The sequence below is a fragment of the Ctenopharyngodon idella genome, chromosome 4 (genome assembly GCF_019924925.1).
Source record: "Ctenopharyngodon idella isolate HZGC_01 chromosome 4, HZGC01, whole genome shotgun sequence".
Classification (NCBI taxonomy): Eukaryota; Metazoa; Chordata; class Actinopteri; order Cypriniformes; family Xenocyprididae; genus Ctenopharyngodon; species Ctenopharyngodon idella.
In genome coordinates, this window is record NC_067223.1 from 9,997,059 (window position 1) to 10,018,444 (window position 21,386).

Sequence of the window (21,386 nt, forward strand, 5' to 3'; positions counted from 1 at the left end):
ATTTGGGGGGCATTTTTATTAATTTTGGTGGCATTTTTGCTCTAAGCCCCTGTTAATTTCTGCCCTTGTTGTGTGTGTGGCATGATGGCACGGGGACGGGGCTCTTTTTCAAGCACAAGCGGAGGCCAAAGACTGTAAATATAGAAAGATGGTTCGCTCCTATTACTTATGAACGGGGAGAAACTGCAACACGCAATATGGCGGAATACATCCCGCCTTCTAAATAAAAGAGCCAATCGCTGATTGGTAAAGTCATCGACTGCACGTGCGCATTGGTTGGTCTAGCCTGAAAAATAAGCAATTTGAGCATAAGAATTAAGAAACAACATCTGTGGACAGTTTATGTCAGATTTTGTTGCTGATTTGAAATACGTTATTTAATTGTGAGTTCGGCAAGCTGTTTTTGAGATTTCAGGAATCCCCCATTCAAATAGATAGGACTTGGTCTTGGATGCCTGAAATGGCTGCCCGGAGGCATTGCAAATATGGCCGCCGAGTGAACAGACTTTCCTTGAAGGGACTTTGGCGGAGTCCCCTTCTGTTGAGAGGCCCGCTTCAAGTGAAATGGGTGAAACAGAGCAAATGCCACTACATCTGTCCTGCTAAGTTGATTTTTCAGTTGACTCTCTAAGCTACAAATAAGCAGCTTTAATATACAACACATTGTAAAATACACTGACAATTCAGAATTTATTTAGTTAAAATACATTTGAAACATCCAGTAAAATTATTTTTCAAATATTTACTGCATTTGTTTTTTGTTTTTTTACAAAAAGTTATCACAAACTGTACACATCATAACAACATATAGCGATCATTTTAGTTGTCTGGTGCAAGTATGACAAAAAATCACTGAGAAGCAGTTCATCAATAGCTCAACAAGAAATCATTTCAGGAAGTTGAGTGCTAATCAAAACAGTTGTACAGTTTTTAGAAGCCATTACACAATATATGCAAATTGTGTATAAAGTTATTCAAGATCACGAGCCCATAGTACAAACCAACCACCAAACGATCCATAGAAATGCACTTTAACAAGATAACAATTCGAAGAATTTCTCAATTATATACACACATGCCGGCACTGGCAAAGTTAAATGAAATAAAAAATACTACCTCTCAGAAATAATAAATTTCGAAACCATATTTATATGTACTGGTATCAGCATGCTACAAGAATACTTCATCTTTTTTCTATCACTCCGACCGAGCTCTGGGGCAGAAGCACTGTCTTCATGTGCAAATCAAAGTTAACAGTACACAGCCGTTTGTGTAATTGCCATGATTGCATTATTACTTAATGAACACACCAGCAAACACTCAGAATACCCAAAAGTGAGGGTCCATCTTTAAAACGTTAGGTGTGCAATTACCATGGTGTACCATATTATTTGCATACCGACTGAATAGATGCTGGATGATTTCACGCAATGAATACTAATTCTCTGACATACTGTAACAAAACTCGACTACAACACCTTGTAAATTTCTATTGGCTATTCATTTTAAATAAATAAATATTTAAATATTTTTTCAGTTGTACCTGTAGTTTGTGCGGTTGGCAGTGCAATTGAAAGAAAGAAAGATGTTTCAATGGCGTTAATTGCTTTAGATGTTATTAATTCCTTTGAAAATAACATTTTTACCCCAAACCAATTATCCACGACCCCCTCTGAAGAATGCTAAACATCAATTTTTATCATTAATGATGCATCAACATTGATTTCCTTTTGACTGTCATCTAAAGATGGATCTGCATATACTGTAGTATATTTTGCTAATATATGCCTGATTGAATTATTTATAGCACCTTAACAAAATTACACACAACTTTCTTACAGCATAGAGTGCCAGACTCCATCAAATTTTTAATTTACTTTGTCTAGTGTTTCAGGCACAATTATGTTTCTCGCTTGTAATACAGTAGTTTCAGAAATGATTGTAAAGGAAATATTTGTTTTTGCCTGTAAGCACTGACAGTTCAATAATACATCAATAACTCTACGACAGGAGAACAGGAGTGGGAGAGGGATGATTGTTTTTAGATATGAGAATTTAATGTTTGGCAAGTGTTTCATATATTTAAAAAGATTTTTAAAATCCTGCATGTTAATAATATTGGGCATAATCAACTATTTTATGATGTTTGTTCTATTTTGAACTGAGAGAACCATCCCTCTAAACAATAACAACAACAAAACACGCTACATCTTTGGCTACTGTGTAAGTAACATAATTTTCAGCACATGCTAGCTAAGAAAAAAAAGAAACATTGTGTCACATTATGACAGCTCTTAAGTTAACTTTTAGTGACCTACCAAAACAATTACCTGCTAGATTTGTGCCTCTTTTTATATACATTTTTATACTTTCTTATCCTGTTATCCTGTGTATATATACAGTATTACAGCTGAGTTATTGGATTCTTTTCCATTTTTTAACAACTCTGAGACGTTCAAGTACGATGAGCACATCATTAAATATCGATTAATATGTAATTTAATTAAGTTTAATTGAATTGTAATGTCTTTAAATCAGTATACTACAACAGTTTTATTCAAATAACGAGTCTTTAAAAGCATCAATTAACAAGCAAATGATTTTAGTTTGTAGATTCGTCATTTATGTATAGTAAACATGCTTTGATTATGCTCTCTCCTTCATAATGTTTCTCAGATTCATGATGACAGACTCTAGAGGAATATCCATCCTGCATAACACACCTGTCTCAAATGGATAAAAGTTGTAGACTTTTGACATCTCAGCGTAGGGTGCTTTCACACTAGCACTTTTGGTGCGCACCCAGGTTCGACTGACGACAGACTTTGGTTCATCTGGATGATGTGAACGCTGTTTTCCAGCATATAAAGGGTGGTCTGGGCTACGGTTCATGTGAAATCAGGTACAATTCGCTGCTGATATGAACACACTCATACTAAATCATGGAAGTGAACCTCTATTGATGACATATGATTTAATAAAACTGTGTATTTGTGCATGTTCTCACTCACTTTCCTGACAAGTGTGATGCACTGCAAGCAGAGAATGTATATCTCATTTCTGCTGGACTCTCACGTTCTTTAAAACATTTGCAGTACATTCGCAGCAGATAGACGCAAGCTTACTGCGGTTCGGACCCAAATAACATATTGTGAACACAATCCAGCAGGGGCAGGGGAAGGGGGGAGCAATCGAACTCTGGTTCGGACCAGGCAGTCGAATCAAGTGTGAAAGCAGCACCCTTAGTTTTTTAACAAGTGTAAAGTGATCTTTATTAATATAAAGAAAGAAATATTAGAGGCTTGATAAATAATGGCAAGATGGCATTGATATCTATTTGGTCACATGATTGTGTGATTGTTTATCCATATCAAACAGGTCTTGATTTCATATTCAAATGCCTGTTGTTTTCACTCCCCTAACCCTGCATCAAATTTGTTAAATATTTTCACCAGACATGAGAATATGTACCTGAAACGTTCAAGAATATGAAATGATAAACACTGTCATTTCATGCGTCTGTAAAATGACATGGTATCATTATACTGTCAAACAGCAAGAGGCTTCGCATTATTTCACTGTCAGCTTCAAAGTGACCTGAAAACTATTGTTTTAGGAGCTCCTAAACTCAGCACCAGTAAAAGCAAAATGTCAGAGAAATTGTGAGATTTGGATACTTGATTGTGTCTGTAGCAGGGATACCAGTACTGTTTAGTCCTTTTTCAAATAAAAATGCAACATTACAAGCTACAACTAAAGAAAATATACCGTATTAATTATACAAACCAAATATGTTTTGCAGTTAGGATTGTGTGGATTCCAGGACATTATGGGGTCTGTGGAGGTTTTGGGGATGGACATGATCCTTGACTCTCAAAACTGGATGCTCTTCCTGGCCACTGCAGAGACAGATGATACTAAAATATCACACCAGAGTAGTTTAGGACATATTAGACTTAAATGCACTTAGCAAATGGATCAGAATGAGCCCAAAGCACCACATTAGGGCTCAATCTACATAAAACGGTTACATGAAATTGTCATCATGCAGACACCTTCATTTTACCTTCCAGGGATCAACAATATGGATTTTTCTTTTCTATAAGCCATTTTTTACCACCTTGTCAACATTTGAACTGGTCCCACCACAAAATAAATATTTTTATAAAAATGTTTTAGTGAAATATTTATGTTCCACATGTTTTAATATAATTTTATAGCGCATGTAATACTTTTAAAAACATATTTGTATATGTAAAAAAAAATAATTATTTATTAAATATATAACAAAAATGTATTGTGGTGGGGCCAGTGAAAATATCTAAAAAATGTTTAATAAATAATATAATATTGAAAAAAATTATTGGATTTTCAACAAAATAAATAGTGTTACTTTGACATATTTATATAAAAATGTTTTAGTTAAATATTTATACATGTTCCAGAATTTAAATTATCATTTTTATATCGTGTGTGTACTGTGTAATACTTTTAGAAATATATATATATATATACAATATATATACATATATATATATATATATATATATATATACGTAACAAAAAATTATAATAATTGTTTGTGGTGAGGCCAGTGAAAATATTTAATAAATAATTTAATATTGCAAAAAAATCACAATTTCATCAAAATCAATAACATTACTTTAACATACATTTTAAATATTAGCAACTTTAGCAATATATTTGTGCTAAATATATATTTTAGTTATATATATTTAAATACAATTATTATAATTATTATTATTTTTTTTATTTTTATTGTGGGCCAGTGGGAAAAAAATTCATACTTCATTTAACATTGGAAAAAAAACAAAAAATTGACAACATCGATAATGTTGCTTAGATGTGTTTAAATCATCAGAACAACATTTAATAAATCCTGCAAATCCAAATGTTTAAATTATGCATGGCATAAAAACAGCATGATAATGAAACACTTTTCTTATGGGCGAGTGACATTTGCTCCCTGCTTTCTGCTCTGATTTCTAGTCTCTCACCTCACAAAGTGCATGCCAGTGGGTGATGGGCTTGCGTGGATAAGCTAGCATTTCATTCCAGTGGTCCCTTCCAAGACCCTCCGCATCCGGCCCTGTCCTGCACACCCCTATCACTTCATTGTGTCCAACTCTGAAAGAGAAACAGAACGCAAGACTTTATTTTAGATAACGTTTTCATTGTTGAGTGGCTTGCTAGCCTGAAAACACATCTCATGACAGAAAGGATGTCAGTTTTAGATCCAGATTTCCAAATAATGGATAAACAAAGACTGAGGAAACCAGTGGAAATATTAGCGATCATACTTGATCAACAGGACCATTGCATAAACGCTCCCACATTCACCTATATTTTATTTCTTGATGGCTGACAGTTTAAAGACATAATTTGCCTTAATTACAGTGTAGCTGTCTGGTTTAATAAAGTACACAGCAGAGTTTTACGAGATCAGACAGAATGTTCTCGATTAAGATGTTTGCTGCAAATATTTGAATAACAACTGCCAAGCATGTTATCTGACTTAATATTATAATCATCATCATCTTTCATGTCAGAATAATTTATCTTCAACATCATGTGAGTTTACACTGGGATAGGCTCTAGCATCGCCGTGACACTACATAGGACAAGTGGTTTGGAGGATGAATGGATGGAGGTTTTGAATTTGAATGGTTATTGTTTTGATATTATATCTTAAGAGGCAGGGACTGACCTGTCGTAATCCATCACCGTGATTGACAGGCTGACCTGCTCCACGTTCTCAGGTGGGATGTCGAAAATGATGGCCTCATTATAGACAGGATTGAGCGTGTTCTTCTTGGTGGTCGTCTTCCGCTTCTTTAGTCTCCGACCGTCACATATTAGGGAGACTTTAACATATGGATCTGTGGGAAAGTGATTCAGAGCTTTTCAGAATTAAAACACACAAACAATAAAGCTGGCAATTTTTCATATCCCACAACCGAACATTTTTTAGACCTTGATAATATTTTATGCATAGAAGAATTACATTAACATGTATTTTCTTTTTAGCTGTCTTAACCCTCTGCTTGCGATCTGACAGACCCCACAGGCGTTTTAATATCTCAAAAAACATATTTGCATTGATGTGTCAGGTTGATGACTTTTCCTACTCTTATACAAACTGATTATGAACAAAATTGTAACTTAATAATATGCATCAAATGGTCTCTGTGAAAAATGTTATATCTTTTTGAGGTCGCAGAGATCCTAGGCATAAAACAAAATGCAATTCATTTTCACATGAGATTTTCTGATTTATGTACACACTGTAGAAGGAAACTCTTACCAATAGTCTAATTTGATTTATTTTGTTGTGTTTAAAATCCTAATATATTGGATACCAGTGACATTTCTTATATCTACTTTTGTGACACAACCAGTGGTTAAAGTTTTAACATTTTCTGTCTACATAAAATAAGGAGAAAAGTGGTTTAAAAATTGCAATTATTATTTTCATCATCAATGAAGTCAGGGGTGTCCAATCCTACTCCTGGAGGGCCACTATATCCTTCAATCCTAATTAAATACACATGAACCAGCTAAGAACTTAAGAGAAGGCAAGTATAGAAATGAACCAATAGAATCTACTCAAAAAAAAAATTGAGACACACTTAAAAGAATTAGGTAAAGTCTACCTAACATCCATCAATACATGTACATTGCACAGCTAATTACTTATAAAAAGTAAGTGATATGATTCTTGATTATTATTGTGCATTTAAAATAGCTTCTAAAGTTAGCATAGTTGCAATGAAAAAGTAGGAAGTTACTTGTTACTGCACTGACATTATGGCTATTGCTCATTGAGGGGAGCAACATACACTAGAAATTTAATTCATGTATCAGAAACTCTTAAAGGGTTAGTTCACCCAAAAATGAAAATTCTGTCATTAATTACTCACCCTCATGTCGTTCCAAACCCGTAAGACTTTCGGTCAATCTCAGAACACAAATGAAGATCTTTTTGATGAAATCTGAGAGCTTTCTGTCCTTCCGTTGACAGCTACACAACTACCACTTTGACACTTTAAAAAGTTAATGAAGAGATCGTAAAACTAATCTAAATGAATTGAGTGGTTTAGTCCAAATTTTCTGAAGAGACTCGATCACTTTATATGATGAACATATTTAATTTAGGCTTTTATTCACATATAAACATTGATCAGCGAACATAAACAGAAGCACGTCAAGTGAACATGCTTGAGCTTCTGTTTACCATAACTGATGTGTGAGTTGATGAATCTTTATATGAGAATAAAAGCCTAAATTCAATCTGTTCATCATATAAATTTGGACTAAACCACTCAATTCATTTAGATTAGTTTTACGATCTCTTTATGAACCCTTTGAAGTGTCAAAGTGGTAGTTGCGTAGCTGTCAATGGAGGGACAGAAATCACTCAGATTTCATCAAAAAGATCTTAAAGGGTTAGTTCACCCAAAAATGAAAATAATGTCATTTATTACTCACCCTCATGTCGTTCCACACCCGTAAGACCTTCGTTCATCTTCGGAACACAAATTAAGATATTTTTGATGAAATCCGATGGCTCAGTGAGGCCTGCATAGCCAGCAATGACATTTCCTTTCTCAAGATCCATTAATGTACTAAAAACATATTTAAATCAGTTCATGTGAGTACAGTGGTTCAATATTAATATTATAAAGCGACGAGAATATTTTTGGTGCGGCAAAAAAAACAAAATAATGACTTATATAGTGATGGCCGATTTCAAAACACTGGTTCATTAAGCTTTGGAGCGTTATGAATCTTTTGTGTCGAATCATGATTCGGATCGCATGTCAAACTGCTAAAATGCTGAAATCATGTGACTTTGGCACTCCGAACCGCTGTTTCGACACAAAAGATTCATAACGCTCCGAAGCTTAATGAAGCAGTGTTTTGAAATCGGCCATCACTATATAAATCGTTATTTTGTTTTTTTGCCACACCAAAAATATTCTCGTCACTTTATAATATTCATATTGAACCACTGTACTCACATGAACTGATTTAAATATGTTTTTAGTACATTAATGGATCTTGAGAGAGGAAATGTCATTGCTGGCTATGCAGGCCTCACGGAGCCATCGGATTTCATCAAAAATATCTTAATTTGTGTTCCGAAGATTAACGAAGGTCTTACGGGTGTGAAATGCAATGAGGGTGAGTAATTATTGACATTATTTTCATTTTTGGGTGAACTAACCCTTTAATTTGTGTTCTGAAGATGAACAAAAGTCTTAAGGGTTTGGAATGACAAGGGTGGGTGAGTAATTAATGACAATTTTCATTTTTGGGTGAACTATCCTTTTAAGTAAATTAAGTAAACTTCAGTTTTATATATTTATGTAAATTGGACACTCCTGCTCTAAGTCCCAAAAACATAAAGATGGTAAAGTCATACTCAACAGATTATGAGGGTTAACACTGACCAGAGTAGCCAGTTATGTCCATGGCTTTTAGATTGCGACATTTGATGACGGTGAGGGTCATGCGTCCAGCCGTGGGAAGATAGCAAAGGGAGTACATAATTTCACCCAGATCCACACTCTCCTGAAAGAAAGAAAGAAAGAAAGAAAGAAAGAAAGAAAGAAAGAAAAAGAAAGAGAAAGAAATTGAAAAGAAAACTTGTGCAGCAAAAGAAAACAAGTTGATTTTACTGTATGATGCCAGGAAATGGCTGAAGCAATGTCAACACATGTTCTAAAATAGCATTACAAACTATTGATTAAATGATCGGCAGGTATCATCCTTTTAGCAAATATTGTAATATGATTTTTCTCTTAAGAGTCTCTACAGAGAGTCCTTGATTCGACTGCAAACAAAACCCTTATTTACTGACTCTCCAAATAGACTTCTGTTTGCCTCGCTGACAACAACTCAGACATACATAGCATATATGCTACTGGACTGTTTGCTCATCAGGTTTAAACCTGATCTACTCTATATTAGATCTAGAGAGTGGCTATATATTTCCTTTAAAAACTTCAGGGGAAAAAAAAAATCAGTGACTCAGAAACAAAGTTGTGTACAAAAATATGGCCCTTGTAGGAAATTGAGCTTTTTCCAAGAAGACTTTGATAATGGCTGTGTTTATGTGTGTGTGTGGAAGTGTTACTGTGGGACGTATGGTTTGGGTGGCTGCTTCTTTTTCTCCATTTTGAATGAGACAAATCTAGCTTCCCTGACCTTTATTAGCTTTGCAGAGGCGGTAAAGATTATTCTAAAAGGCCAGTGTGTATTTTGGTATTTACAGCCAACTCTGTACTGGAATAAGACGGCCATTATTCTTTCAAAGGCAACTAAAGATAGTGATTAATCTGTCCAAGTAAAGATTAAAAACAGATTGCGTAATAGAGAGAAATGTAAAATACTTAATCACTGTTGTACTGTAGGTTCTGTGTTTAAATTTCAGGTGTACCACATGACTATTTTCCAGCCTTCCAAATCACATGCAATTTCTCAATACCATTGATTTACATACAGCGTTTTTTAATTCTTATAGTCATGTTACGCATTTCTTTATCCAGTCTTTGTTTTACATTTTTGTCATTAATTTTGTTGACGAGATTAACACTGATGTGGTACCGCATCTGTGTAGTCTGACGTCAAAACCCTCTGTCACATCCTATCCTCTCCTCCCACATCTCTTGTTATCCACACCACAAATGCTGAGTATTAAAGAGCCATGGGCTAGTTCAGGAGTCACATCTCCTATTGGCGTTCGTGTCCGAAACAATTCACAAATCTTTTTGGGGCAATAATACCCTTTCTGTTTTGACTGTCCAATTTCCCCTCCTCCAGATCTGAATGGCCTTGTATACCACCACAGCAGTGTGCTCCAAAAACAGCGAACAAAATTAGACCTCCAAACGTCAGCGTAAGATAAAATAGAGGGTTTCAATGTGCAGTCGGAAGTGTAATGGAGCAAGGCTGCAATCTATGGCTCCGGCTATTTTAGGAATTGAGAGTTACTAGCTTCTTTCCACAGTCGGGGGCCTAAGAGCAGCTGGTCTGGTTCTGAGAGTCGGTTTTTGTCCCTAAAGGGCAGTTATGATACTCTCATAACTGAAAACAACAGGTCGAAACCTCTCCACATCAATACTTTTGTATTGGGAAAGCAATAGTCACTGGAGGGAATGAGAAGCAACTAGCATGAGAGTGATCCAAATGTTAGCAAAACACAACATAAGTGACTTGACAGGCGCAGAAATGTGCATCTCTGCCAACCAAACAACAGGAAAATGAATAAATTGCTGAAAACAACACAATCAGGAAATTAATGAGCCTTAAAGAGACTGTTGCGTCAAACAAGTAGGAGGAAGAGATTGCTTTTCTCAAACAGGAATGACTCACCACAGAATCTCTGTGGTGAACAAAATGAAACGCTGTCACCATTCACTTTGTTTTTGTAGCAGGAAGCCAGTGCAACGTTATTGTTAATGCAACTGAGTCACTGTAAGTGAGGTGAGTATGACGGACGATGCCTTTCACCTCTACAGATCGTCTAGTTATTGAACAAGTGTGCAGGTTACCATTTAAACTAGGGTTTCAGGGAAATCACAGATATAGCTTTTGAACTAAGTACACAAACCTTTTTACTTTATCCTCCAATTAGATATCTTGTAGTATATGCTCAGCGTAAATTAAAGGGATAGTTCACCCAAAAATGAAAATTATCCCGTGATTTACTCAGCCTCGAGCCATCCTAGGTGTATATGACTATCTTCATTCAGACGAACACAATCAGAGATATATTTAGGGGTTCAAGATGCCTGTATTGGCTGTAGATGGTGTTTTCCATCTATGTTTACATGCTTGCTAAATAAAATATAATACCTTTTTATGTGCTTAAAGGCCTTAAAGTGCTTAAACCCCGGTAAATGCTGCTTGCAGATTTAATCAAAAATATCCTTGCTCTCCAAAGATTTATAATGGTAGTGAATGGGGGGCCTGTTTTGAAGCCAAAAATAAATGCATTCATCCATCATAAATATAATCCATACATTTCCAGGGGGTTAATAAAGGCCTTCTGAAGTGAGGCGATGGGTTTTTGTAAGAAAAATATCCATATTTAAAACTTTATAATCTAAAATAACTAGCTTTCGCCAGACGACCATACGCATACGTATGGGTAAACCCCTGACGCGATGTATGACGCAGGATGTAGGAGAATCTCCTACATGTAGATGTCTCTCGCGGTTCAAACAAATAGGGCTGTGCAACAAACTGAAGCTCCTCTTGTCTTATATCGAAATCCTCCAACATTTCTCTTTAAAATTTCTTGTTTTAGACTTCTAATTCGTGACCGGTGTCTTGTTTTGCTCCATCCTCTGTGCGTCCGTGTTCGTCATTGCGCATGCGTCAGGTCAGAGTTCACTCTTCCACCGCAAATCGATGCGTACGGCCAGGCTGCCGGAAGCTAGTTACTGAATTTTAATTTTTGGGTGAACTATCCCTTTAAGAAATTCTGTCCTTAAAAATCCCTCATAACATGGCTGATGCAGTTACATAAGCTCTGATATATTAACTGAGGCGTAATGAGTGGGCTTCATTATCATGAGGGCCAATCTGAGTAAGAAAGCTAAAAAAAAGGGCGGAAATTGCTTATGTTCTTTTTGTCTTAGTCCTGAAATGTTGTGCCAGTAACATTTCTTATTGTACTCTGAAGTCAGTGGGACGGCAGGGCAAACTCAATTCCACACCTGTTGGGTTAGTCACGGCTGTGGTTTGAAGGCTCTGGCTTGATAATCATGCTTCCTGTGGCTCTGGAAACTGGCAATTGGATCTATATTTGGAAGGGGTATGTGGGTGCCCTGAAAGGGTGAGTCAGTTTGGAGATGAGCCCTCCCGCACACCTGGCTTTACATAACAGATCAATCTATCTGTAAATGAGACATTCATACTCGTGCAGTAAATTTTTCTCAGTTTGATTGAAGTATAGTTAGTACATATGTGAATACGATTGTCCTTGAACTTTCGATGATATTATTGACAGGCAATAGCAATACCATAGTCATGGTTTTTAATATTTGCATTTACATTACAGCTATGCATTTGTCAGATGCTTTTATTTATATAATATAAAACTTGCGTATGACTTTATATATATTTATATATTATTACTTTTTTGTAATAGTTTTCTAGAAAGTGTCTTCCAAATGCATAATTGTAAATGCAAATATAAATTTAAATTGGATTGGCAACACCCCAAAGGAAGTTGAATTGAATGACAGGAAAATGAATTTACTGAAATGCAATTCAAATCTACCTTTCCATCCATCCATCCATCCATCCATCCATCCATCAATCAATCAATCAATCAATCAATCAATCAATCAGTTTATCCATCCATCCATCCATCACCTCCAAGGCTTTTTAAACAAGACTTTCTTCTGGTCAAGCCAACATTCATCCAATTTACAGTTTGAATTTCTTTGAATTTCAATTAATTACATTTTATTTCCTTATATTCACATTTGAATTGCAATTCTGCTTCCTGTTTGCAACTTTGACTCAAATTTGATCTAAATTCAGGAATTGACTTCTCAATTCAACTCTGAATGATGAACAACGCTGCCAGAAATCTGGTCTTCTTGAGGTATCTGATGAAAGTACCGTTTATGAACTATGCTTTCTATACGCACAAGGACTGTTTACTTACTGTAGTAGCTGCAAGGATGTCCTTCCAAACCACAGCTTCACGTGAAAGGTCAGACAGCTCAAACAGGTTATCAACCACCACCTCACCGATCATGTCATGACTCGTGAAGCGGTCAAAGTCGTACACACTGAAGTGTAACTTGCGATTGCACAGCTCACTGTACTCCACAGGGAAACGGAACGTCTCGTCGAACATGGGGTTGAGTGTCTTGCGGTGGACCCTCGTCTGAAACTTCTTTTTGCGCTCTGGAAGCAGGTAGATTTTCACGTAGGGATCGGAGGTGCCTGTGAAGTCTTTGGCGGGCAGATCCAGGGCCTTTAGAATGCGAACCACAAGAGCTTGTTCCTCATAGTCGTAGCTGAGGGCAAAGCTCAGCTTTCCGCACGTCTCCACCGGCTCCTTGGCTCCTTCTTCAGAGTCCACAGACTTCTGCTTGTACAGCTCAGGTTTGATACGGCCAATACTGACTGCAGAAGACTGACGCACAGGTAGAGTGTCCATGGTGAAGTCCACGCTGGTCACATTCATCTGCCGCGGCAGGTGTCGGCGGAAAGAATTGTGCCTATGAAAGGAGGAGAACTTTTATAGCTACTTATGAAAAAATGAATATTAGTTCGGTCATATACCTTGTGTTGGGCAAACTACTGTAAAACTATACTAGTCAAACTGCTCTTTTAAAAACTTTAAATACATAGAATATGAATACAAGCTACTATCAAAAAGTAGCTAAGAACAATGTATTTTAAAATATATCTGAATATATAGTTTAAAACTTAATCAAAGCAGTATTTATGAGGTATTTTGAATTAATTGAATCAGTTAATCAATTAGGGTGACAGCATAACTATGGAAGCCTGTTGCTGCCATGTAAGAAAAAACAAAAAAGTAATTACAACTTTTTATCTCACAATTCTGACTTTTTTTCTTGCAGTTGTGAGTTTATATCTCACAATTCTGACTTTTTTCTCAGAATTGTGAGTTATAAAATCAGAATTGTGATATAAAGTCTGAATTGCGAGAAAAAAGTCAGAATTGCGAGTTATAAAGTCAGAATTGTGTGATATAAAGTCAGAATTGCGAGAAAAAAGTCAAAATTGCGAGTTATAAAGTCAGAATTGCGTGATATAAAGTCAGAGTTGTGTGATATAAAGTTAGAATTTCGTGATATAAAGTCAAAATTGCGAGTTATAAAGTCAGAATTGCGTGATATAAAGTCAGAATTGCGTGATATAAAGTCAGAATTGTGTGATATAAAGTCAGAATTGCGTAATATAAAATCAGAATTGTGTGATATAAAGTCAGAATTGCGAGAAAAAAGTCAGAATTGCGAGTTATAAAGTCAGAATTGTGTGATATAAAGTTAGAATTTCGTGATATAAAGTCAAAATTGCGAGTTATAAAGTCAGAATTTTGTGATATAAAGTCAGAATTGTGAGATATAAACACAATTCTGAGAAAAAGAAGTCAGAATTGGTAATTGTGACTTTATCTCACAATTCTGACTTTTTTTCTCACAATTGTGAGTTTATATCTCGCGATTCTGACTTTACAACTCGCAATTGTGTTTATATCTCGCAATTCTGAGAAAAAAAGTCAGAATTGTGAAATAAAAAGTCGCAATTACCTTTTTATTTTTTTTATTTAGTGGCGGAAACAAGCTTCCATACATAACATAACCGTCAGTAAATACAATTAAAAAATCCTGTAAAAATAATGAATCAGTGAATCAACTTGATTGTTTTGTTTTTTTTTTTGTTTTTTTATTAAATCATTTACCGATTCATCATCTAAATGAACTGACTCACTAAAACGAATCAGCACTATATACTGTATGCAAGAGAGGATGTCACGCTAGTGAAAAATTTAGTTTAGTAAGTTAGTAGCATTGCTCCATTTAGTTAGTTACTCAGCACTGGACAACAAGAACTTTAATATTGTGTTCCACTTAAAGCTGTTTTATTCCATTTTTAGCAACATTTATATTGTAGTTTATAATAGTTAGGCCTTTTTTAGTTAGGATATTTTTTTACAAGAAAACCTATTTTCAACACTCGTCATGCTCCTCAGGAAATCATTCTCTACTTATCCTTGGTGTTTCCTAGCAACTAGCACCTTTAGGACGATGACAGCAAACATATGACAGTGACAGCATGTTAAAAAAAAGTCATGGATTATATCATTTAACAGACTTGTGATATTAAAATTTTGCTGTGATTAATATATTTTTAGATATTTGTTTTTCCAAATAAGTCTTTCCAGCATTTTTCTCACTTGATCTCTTATCATCACTGTCAATCTGTGTCTCTCTCTTTCTACTTTGTCCAAATCTGTCTATCACCTGCACATGTTTGCTGCACATTAGGCCTTGCAATTTGCACAAACGTCCCAGCACAATGCGATGATAAATTGAAGAGACACAGAGTAATTAACTGATGTCTTCGGATGTTTTGAAGAGCACTTCTTTCAGAATCCAGTGTTTGATGGCAGTGTTTCTAAAATATCTTGCCAAGCGTAATGAATGAGTCTGTGAGTCAATGCCAGAATTCACAATTTGTATTTCTACGCTCCCATATAAGACATTGCAAAAGGTGGTGGACGAGGTGGAAATGTTCAAGTCTTATCAGCCAGTCACCTGTTGCAGAATACAATGAACTATAAACTATCCCCTCAGCTCATTTGATCTTGGTTTTAGTTCGTGTAAGCTATCTAACAATAGTGTTTTATCATATTACAGCAGAAGGACGTTCATTTTTGCAGGCACGTGTATCATAACATAAATTAAATTGTGCATATTTAAATAACAGCTTTTGACAGAAATGAACATGAATTCCAGCTTAAATACTAAAGGCGTTCAATAGATTTGCTTGATGTGTGGAAAATAATGCACTTTATTACTGAACTTAATGGGTTGTGGCTGCAAATCATTTCTAAGAAATCTTCACTTAAGGCACTGTAAAACAGTAAGGAGTTATATAATAAAATAGCATTTCATATATCTTCCGTTTCTTCCCCAGAAAGCTAAATGATTTAAAAACCTTCAGGAGTGCATTAACTTATCAAAAATAGTTTAAATATCCTCTCCTCAGTATAGTTCAGCTCACTTTAGTGATCAACCTACCATGAAATGACCATTTCAAAGAAACTAGCTTCACTTTTTAAAGACTTTTAAACAAGGTTTGCCATTATCTCATGACATATTGGCATATTTACTTATTTTATTACTATATTTCTTTAATATTTGGAGACAAGTCCAAGTGATGTACATCCCAAGAGAAGTAGTGGAAGGTAGTATTAGAGGAATGACAGAAGAATAGAAAAAGAAAACAAAAAATATTTCACGATGACATTTAAGCAGCTTTGTTTGGCCTTTTCGTACACCTCACAAAAGACACCTTATTTGTTACACTGTTAATGATATTTCTGTAGCTTGTCAATAATGGATTCCACGAGGAACTGAGCACAGATGTTCCTCCTTTCCCCAGTCGGACAAACAGTTGCAGCATGTCAGTGCTATTGCGTGGCAACACTAATTACATCCCTGCTTTCTTTATATACGGTGCCACATGAAACAAAGAGAAGAAGAGCTGATTGTTTAATTGCTAGGGTCACTTAATGCTGTTGCCATGGCAATGTGACTCTAGGGCTCTGATTGGTGAGCTGCAGTGATTAATGGGCGTATGCAGCAACCAGGAGACGTGCCATCACCCGATCAACGAGGTGAAATATGTGAAAATAAGAGAGTTGTGATAATAGTAACACCAGAATTATAGAATAATTTACATTTTAATGACCTAGTTAATTCCCTTTAATTGTAATGCTGGACATTTTTATTATATTATTGGTTATTATTGGTAAATTGTTGAAAATATGGAAAAATTTCATTTGTTTTTATATTGTTTTAACATGCATATATATGCATATATATATATATATATATATATGCATATATATGCATGTTAAAACAATATAAAAACAATATATATATATATATATATATATATGGAGATCTGTGGTTAGTGGCAAGGGTGACAGGCATAAGTAAGTAAGTATATATATTATGTGTGTGCGTGTGTGTGTGCTGTATTTTTCTACTTTCCTATTATTAAAAATGAAAAAAAGCTCTATATTGTACATGCTTGTGGGGCTTAATCTACTTAGTAGCTGTGCATTGGCTTATATCCGTTTGTTTTATTTCTAGCTGGAAGGCAGCCATGAAAAGCATAAATGTGGATATCTCATAAATGAAAGAAAAAAAAACAGCTGCTCAGTCATTTGTTGTGTTTAAAGGCACACACTGATCACAAATCATTCGGTGTGTGTTTATCATTCAGTAAAGGCAGCCCTTCGTAAGCACATCCTCTCAATTACACCAAGTATATGTTCTGTTTTCTAAGCTACATATGAGTTATTAACTGAAGTGATAATAATGAAATGATTAACCCTCTTCTGTAGTGTCATTCAACGTGCAATCAAGCATCAAAAGCAGATCTCCATGTAATTCATCATGTAATTGGCATATCACCTGGAGGACGAGGTAGGTTCAGTGGTCTGCCTCTGGATTTTGGCCTGCTTGCTCAGACAGTCACGCAGAGCCTGCTGCACCTCAGCAGGGATGTCTGGTGACGTCTGGCTGATCTTCATGGCCGCCTCCAGGATCCTAACCGAGCTGCGGCCATTGACCTTCACTTCTGGTACCTTCCTCCTCTTGTCGTCCTCATCGTCTTGCTGGACTTGCGATGGCTGTCTTCCCGCAATTGCAAGTGCCTTGGCCTCAAGATGAGGAGAAACAGAACGAGACACCGGAGGTTGGGCCAGGGGGGCCTCGGGCAGCACCCCCGGCGGGCAGCTGTCAGCATTGGACGAGAGCGCCTTGCTTCTCCAAATGGGCCAGCACAGCTTCCAAAAGACAAAGAGAGAGACTACCAAAAGGGCGAGCCCACAGAAACCTACGACCACAGCTAGGAGACTTACAGAGATGTCTACAGGCAACAAAAGGAAGAGAGAGCAAAGAAAAAGAGGCAAGTATATGAAGATTGGAAAGAGAAAGTGTGTTGAGGAGATTATAAAGAACAGAAGGTGAGGGGGAAAAGGAGACGAGGATAGGAAGGAGATAAATGAACACCAGACGGGCAGACAGAGAGCACCAGCAGCAATAAATGATGCATGACAGACAAACAGGAGAAAGAGGGAGAGAGAAAAAGAAAAGAAAGAGAGGGCAAGGTATAAGAAAAAGAAGACTGAAATGTGCTTGTTTAGTAAAGCAGAGATCAGAGTTATTTTGCTCCCCTTTTCAGTGGCCCATGCAACCAAAGTTAATATAGAATGAAAAATAGAGAATAAAAAGTCAGTTCACAGGCACTCAACTTGATTCGCCTTTTTTATATATATATAAAAACCTTAATTATATCTCAGTGTTGATGCTGAAAAGGGTAATGAGTGGCACTGTTGAACCTTCGTATGTGTCCAACAGGTGCAAGAGTTTCAGCTGCCTAATGCACTGCGCGATGCAACACATAATTATAGTTGTTTGCCGTATCATGGAGTGAGGTTTATCACCATACTGCTAATGGTGCTACTAACCAATAAGAAAAGAGCTACAGGGATCGAATCACTCTCATACATGACCACCACCCTCCTGAGGTGACTGTACCGTGATAAAATATCATCTGCATCAGCATGCGGTCATTTGATTTAATTAATTTCCGGCTTCTGCTGCACGCATGGCCATTGTGACTCTATCACACAATATAGTACAGTCTGCACTGATGTGTTTTGAAAATTGTTAGCCTATATTATTTCTGTATTTGTTTTTTGATTGTGTAAATCAAAACATATACTGACCAAGTTAAACTGATTTCCATAATGAATTCATGCACAAAAATTCATTCACTAGTAGTAGGGTAGGTTGCAAACTAATTGCACAGTTTATAGATAAGTTAGAAACTACTTTTGTTAACACATACAGTGTCCTTGTTATACATGTTACATGTAGTTACTGTAGTAGTAACTATAAATTATGCATAATTACATGCAACTATCCCTAAAACAAACCCTAACCCTATAGTAAGTACATGTAGTTAGTCTAATTATTATCACTCAGTACTTTACACTGTAAAAAGGACACCTTAAAATAAAGTGTAACCTACTTTTATTTGTTGCCAACAATTACGAGCAAAAAACACTGAGATACAAACGTTGAAACAAAATATGTATGTAGGTTTCTGTCAATTAAACGTGTGCGTTATTCTAACATTTGCAGTACAGACATCCATTTACTACGGTTTATCGGGAAAAACTCGAGTTTTGCTACAGAATTTCACGAAAACGTCTTACGCGTAATATTACATATTATTGAAACAAAACTCAGTAAACGAACAGAGTTTCAAACTTGTTGCGCACTGATGATACGCTACAAGTACTCGTGTCCTGTATGATGGCTGATTTCAGGTAATTTTATGAATGCTAAGAATTGTTTCTGTGACCGCGAACGAACTAATCAAACTTTCAGGGCTCTGGCGTCAAACATTTGTTCTTTGAAAAAGTTTTCTCGTTTACTGGCCAACCAAAGTTCCTGAAGGAAATATGTTTGTGAGAGGATAATAGAGCATTGTTTGCGTTAAATTTACCTGAACTTCCTTTACCTGGTATGTTGCTCTCCAGTGGAAATATATCCGCGCATTTCTCCCGGTCGACGTGCCCGGCGAGGCACAACTCCGTCACTATTTGGAGAGCCCTTTGGCACAGGCTGATACCGTCCTCTGTGCGGACATTCATGTCTTTCCTGTTAATCCATTGTATGTTGGACGATGCGTGAGGGCGAGGGTTCATTGGGGCACCATGTGAGCTGCCGAGTGCAGCTGATGCGCAAGGAAATGGAGAGAGAGTGATGCGTTCAAGTCCATGTCATCCGCGCAAAGGCGCACCAGATTCTTTGGCGCGGTGGAACATTGTAGGGGCATTTCTACACTGCCCAATAGGAGACACGCGTTGTCTAGAGAGGGAGGATCATAAACAGGGAACAAATATGTATTACATTCTCATTATTTAGGAAAAAACGAAGTTTTTACAGTAAACGCGAATTTGCTTTATGGTAATTCCAAATATTGTCCATGGCTTTCAAACTTGAGATGAAGCTGTAAATCTGTATATATACAGTCAAACCAAAAATTATTCAGATATTTTTGATATATTTTTATTAGTGGGTGCAGGACACTATAGTTCATTTATGTAAGTGAGGATAGCAAAATTAAGTAAACTGTGTCATGCTATACCCAAAAATTCTTCCTACAGTGGACTACCAGTAAAATTTATAAAAATTTGGAACCAAAAAATATTCAATTCAAGTACACTTTGACCTGACCATGTTTTAAGTGTTATCTGACATAATTAAGATTATTTTTTTCTGACACAGTTTAACTCTGAGATCTCATATATTTTATTACCATTTCGTTTTTTACTTTTAGAAGGCTGTAATTGCTATGACTTCTTGCAGTTTCAATGTTTTTGGCAATTGTAAATTGAATATATGTGTGTCAGATTATTAACTGTAACATCTGTGCAAACATTCTAACTCTTTAAATAAGTTTTGCTTAATAGTTTGTGGAAACTGTTTTCATTAATCATTCCATTATCAGAGTTTTCACATGTATACTTGTGTTGTCAGATGTAGAAAACAAGTCAAACATGAGTAGACATTGTTTTTAATAGAACAAAAGAGGATTGGGAATGCATGTCTGATGAATGAGAGAACACTATGTACTTGGCTCAGTGCTGCTCATAGAGTCTGACAATCTCCTTGACAACCAAACGCAAACCGGGGAGCAGTTGAGGCATCATCCTCATGCAGACCCATGTGTATGTGGCTTTGCCCTGTGAAACCAGCGGCTTTAGAGAATGCGCTTGTCTCATGCTAAACAGATGTGCATAGTTTTTCCTGAGTGATTATGCAGGCAGACTGGATACAGAACAAAAGTTTCTGGGTTCACTCAAACCCTGATTGACCCAGCATGTGGACTTGGCAGATTTATTATTTAGTTCCATTGGAGAAAATAAATGGAATTAATTACCATAATTTAAAATTTAGTAAATCTTCACATAGACAGTAAATCTTCACATACATGTCTGTAATGTGTATATAGTTGTGTATAGTCTGTTTTGGTTTCGTTTTAACTGTTTCTACAACCACTGAGCATGACAGAACACAACATTTCCTTACTTTATTTTTTTCTCCCCCTTCAACAATGGACTTGCCGGCCATCAAACTGCTCTGCCTCGAGCAGAGGGACTTTTTAGATCTGGCGTGCCTAACCCACTATTCAGCACACCTGCCAGTGAATGGTCCTCGGGGAGATTTTGCCGCATTTGTGGTGTGGGTGCTGGTCACAATGGTTTGGCTTTCACCATGTGCCATGAGGAGGACATCACCAGCCCCACTCCAGACCCAGAGCCCAGCCAGCCACCTCCCCCACTCTGCACGGAGCAAACATCAGAACCCACCGCAAATGTAGAGCCAGAGATTGCCGCATTGAGTATGCCAGACAAAAGGACTGAGCCTACCATTGCCCCGGAGCCCAAGCCCCACAGTGAGTCTAACCAGGTGTGTGTGAGCTGGCAACATTGTCCATCCCTGTGGAGCTGCAGCTGGCCTCTGTAAACTTTTATCATGAATTGGAAGAGATTA

General features: G+C 36.5%; 1 protein-coding gene across 2 annotated transcripts; it reads right to left on the reverse strand.

Moving 5' to 3' along the window:
* Positions 1 to 671: 671 nt before the first annotated feature.
* On the reverse strand, positions 672 to 19,638 carry syt10 (synaptotagmin X). 2 transcript variants are annotated; one of them, XM_051892311.1, is made up of 7 exons: positions 19,333 to 19,638; positions 17,229 to 17,685; positions 12,707 to 13,268; positions 8,475 to 8,595; positions 5,729 to 5,900; positions 5,019 to 5,148; positions 672 to 3,899 (listed from the first exon to the last, which is right to left on the reverse strand). In XM_051892311.1, exons 1-7 carry the CDS (start codon positions 19,532 to 19,534, stop codon positions 3,828 to 3,830), a joined length of 1,716 nt encoding a protein of 571 aa, XP_051748271.1. In that variant the 5' UTR covers positions 19,535 to 19,638; the 3' UTR covers positions 672 to 3,827. The 2 variants fall into 2 exon arrangements, with proteins under 2 accessions (XP_051748271.1, XP_051748270.1); XM_051892310.1 differs by having other exon boundaries at positions 19,348 to 19,619.
* Positions 19,639 to 21,386: the final 1,748 nt, after the last annotated feature.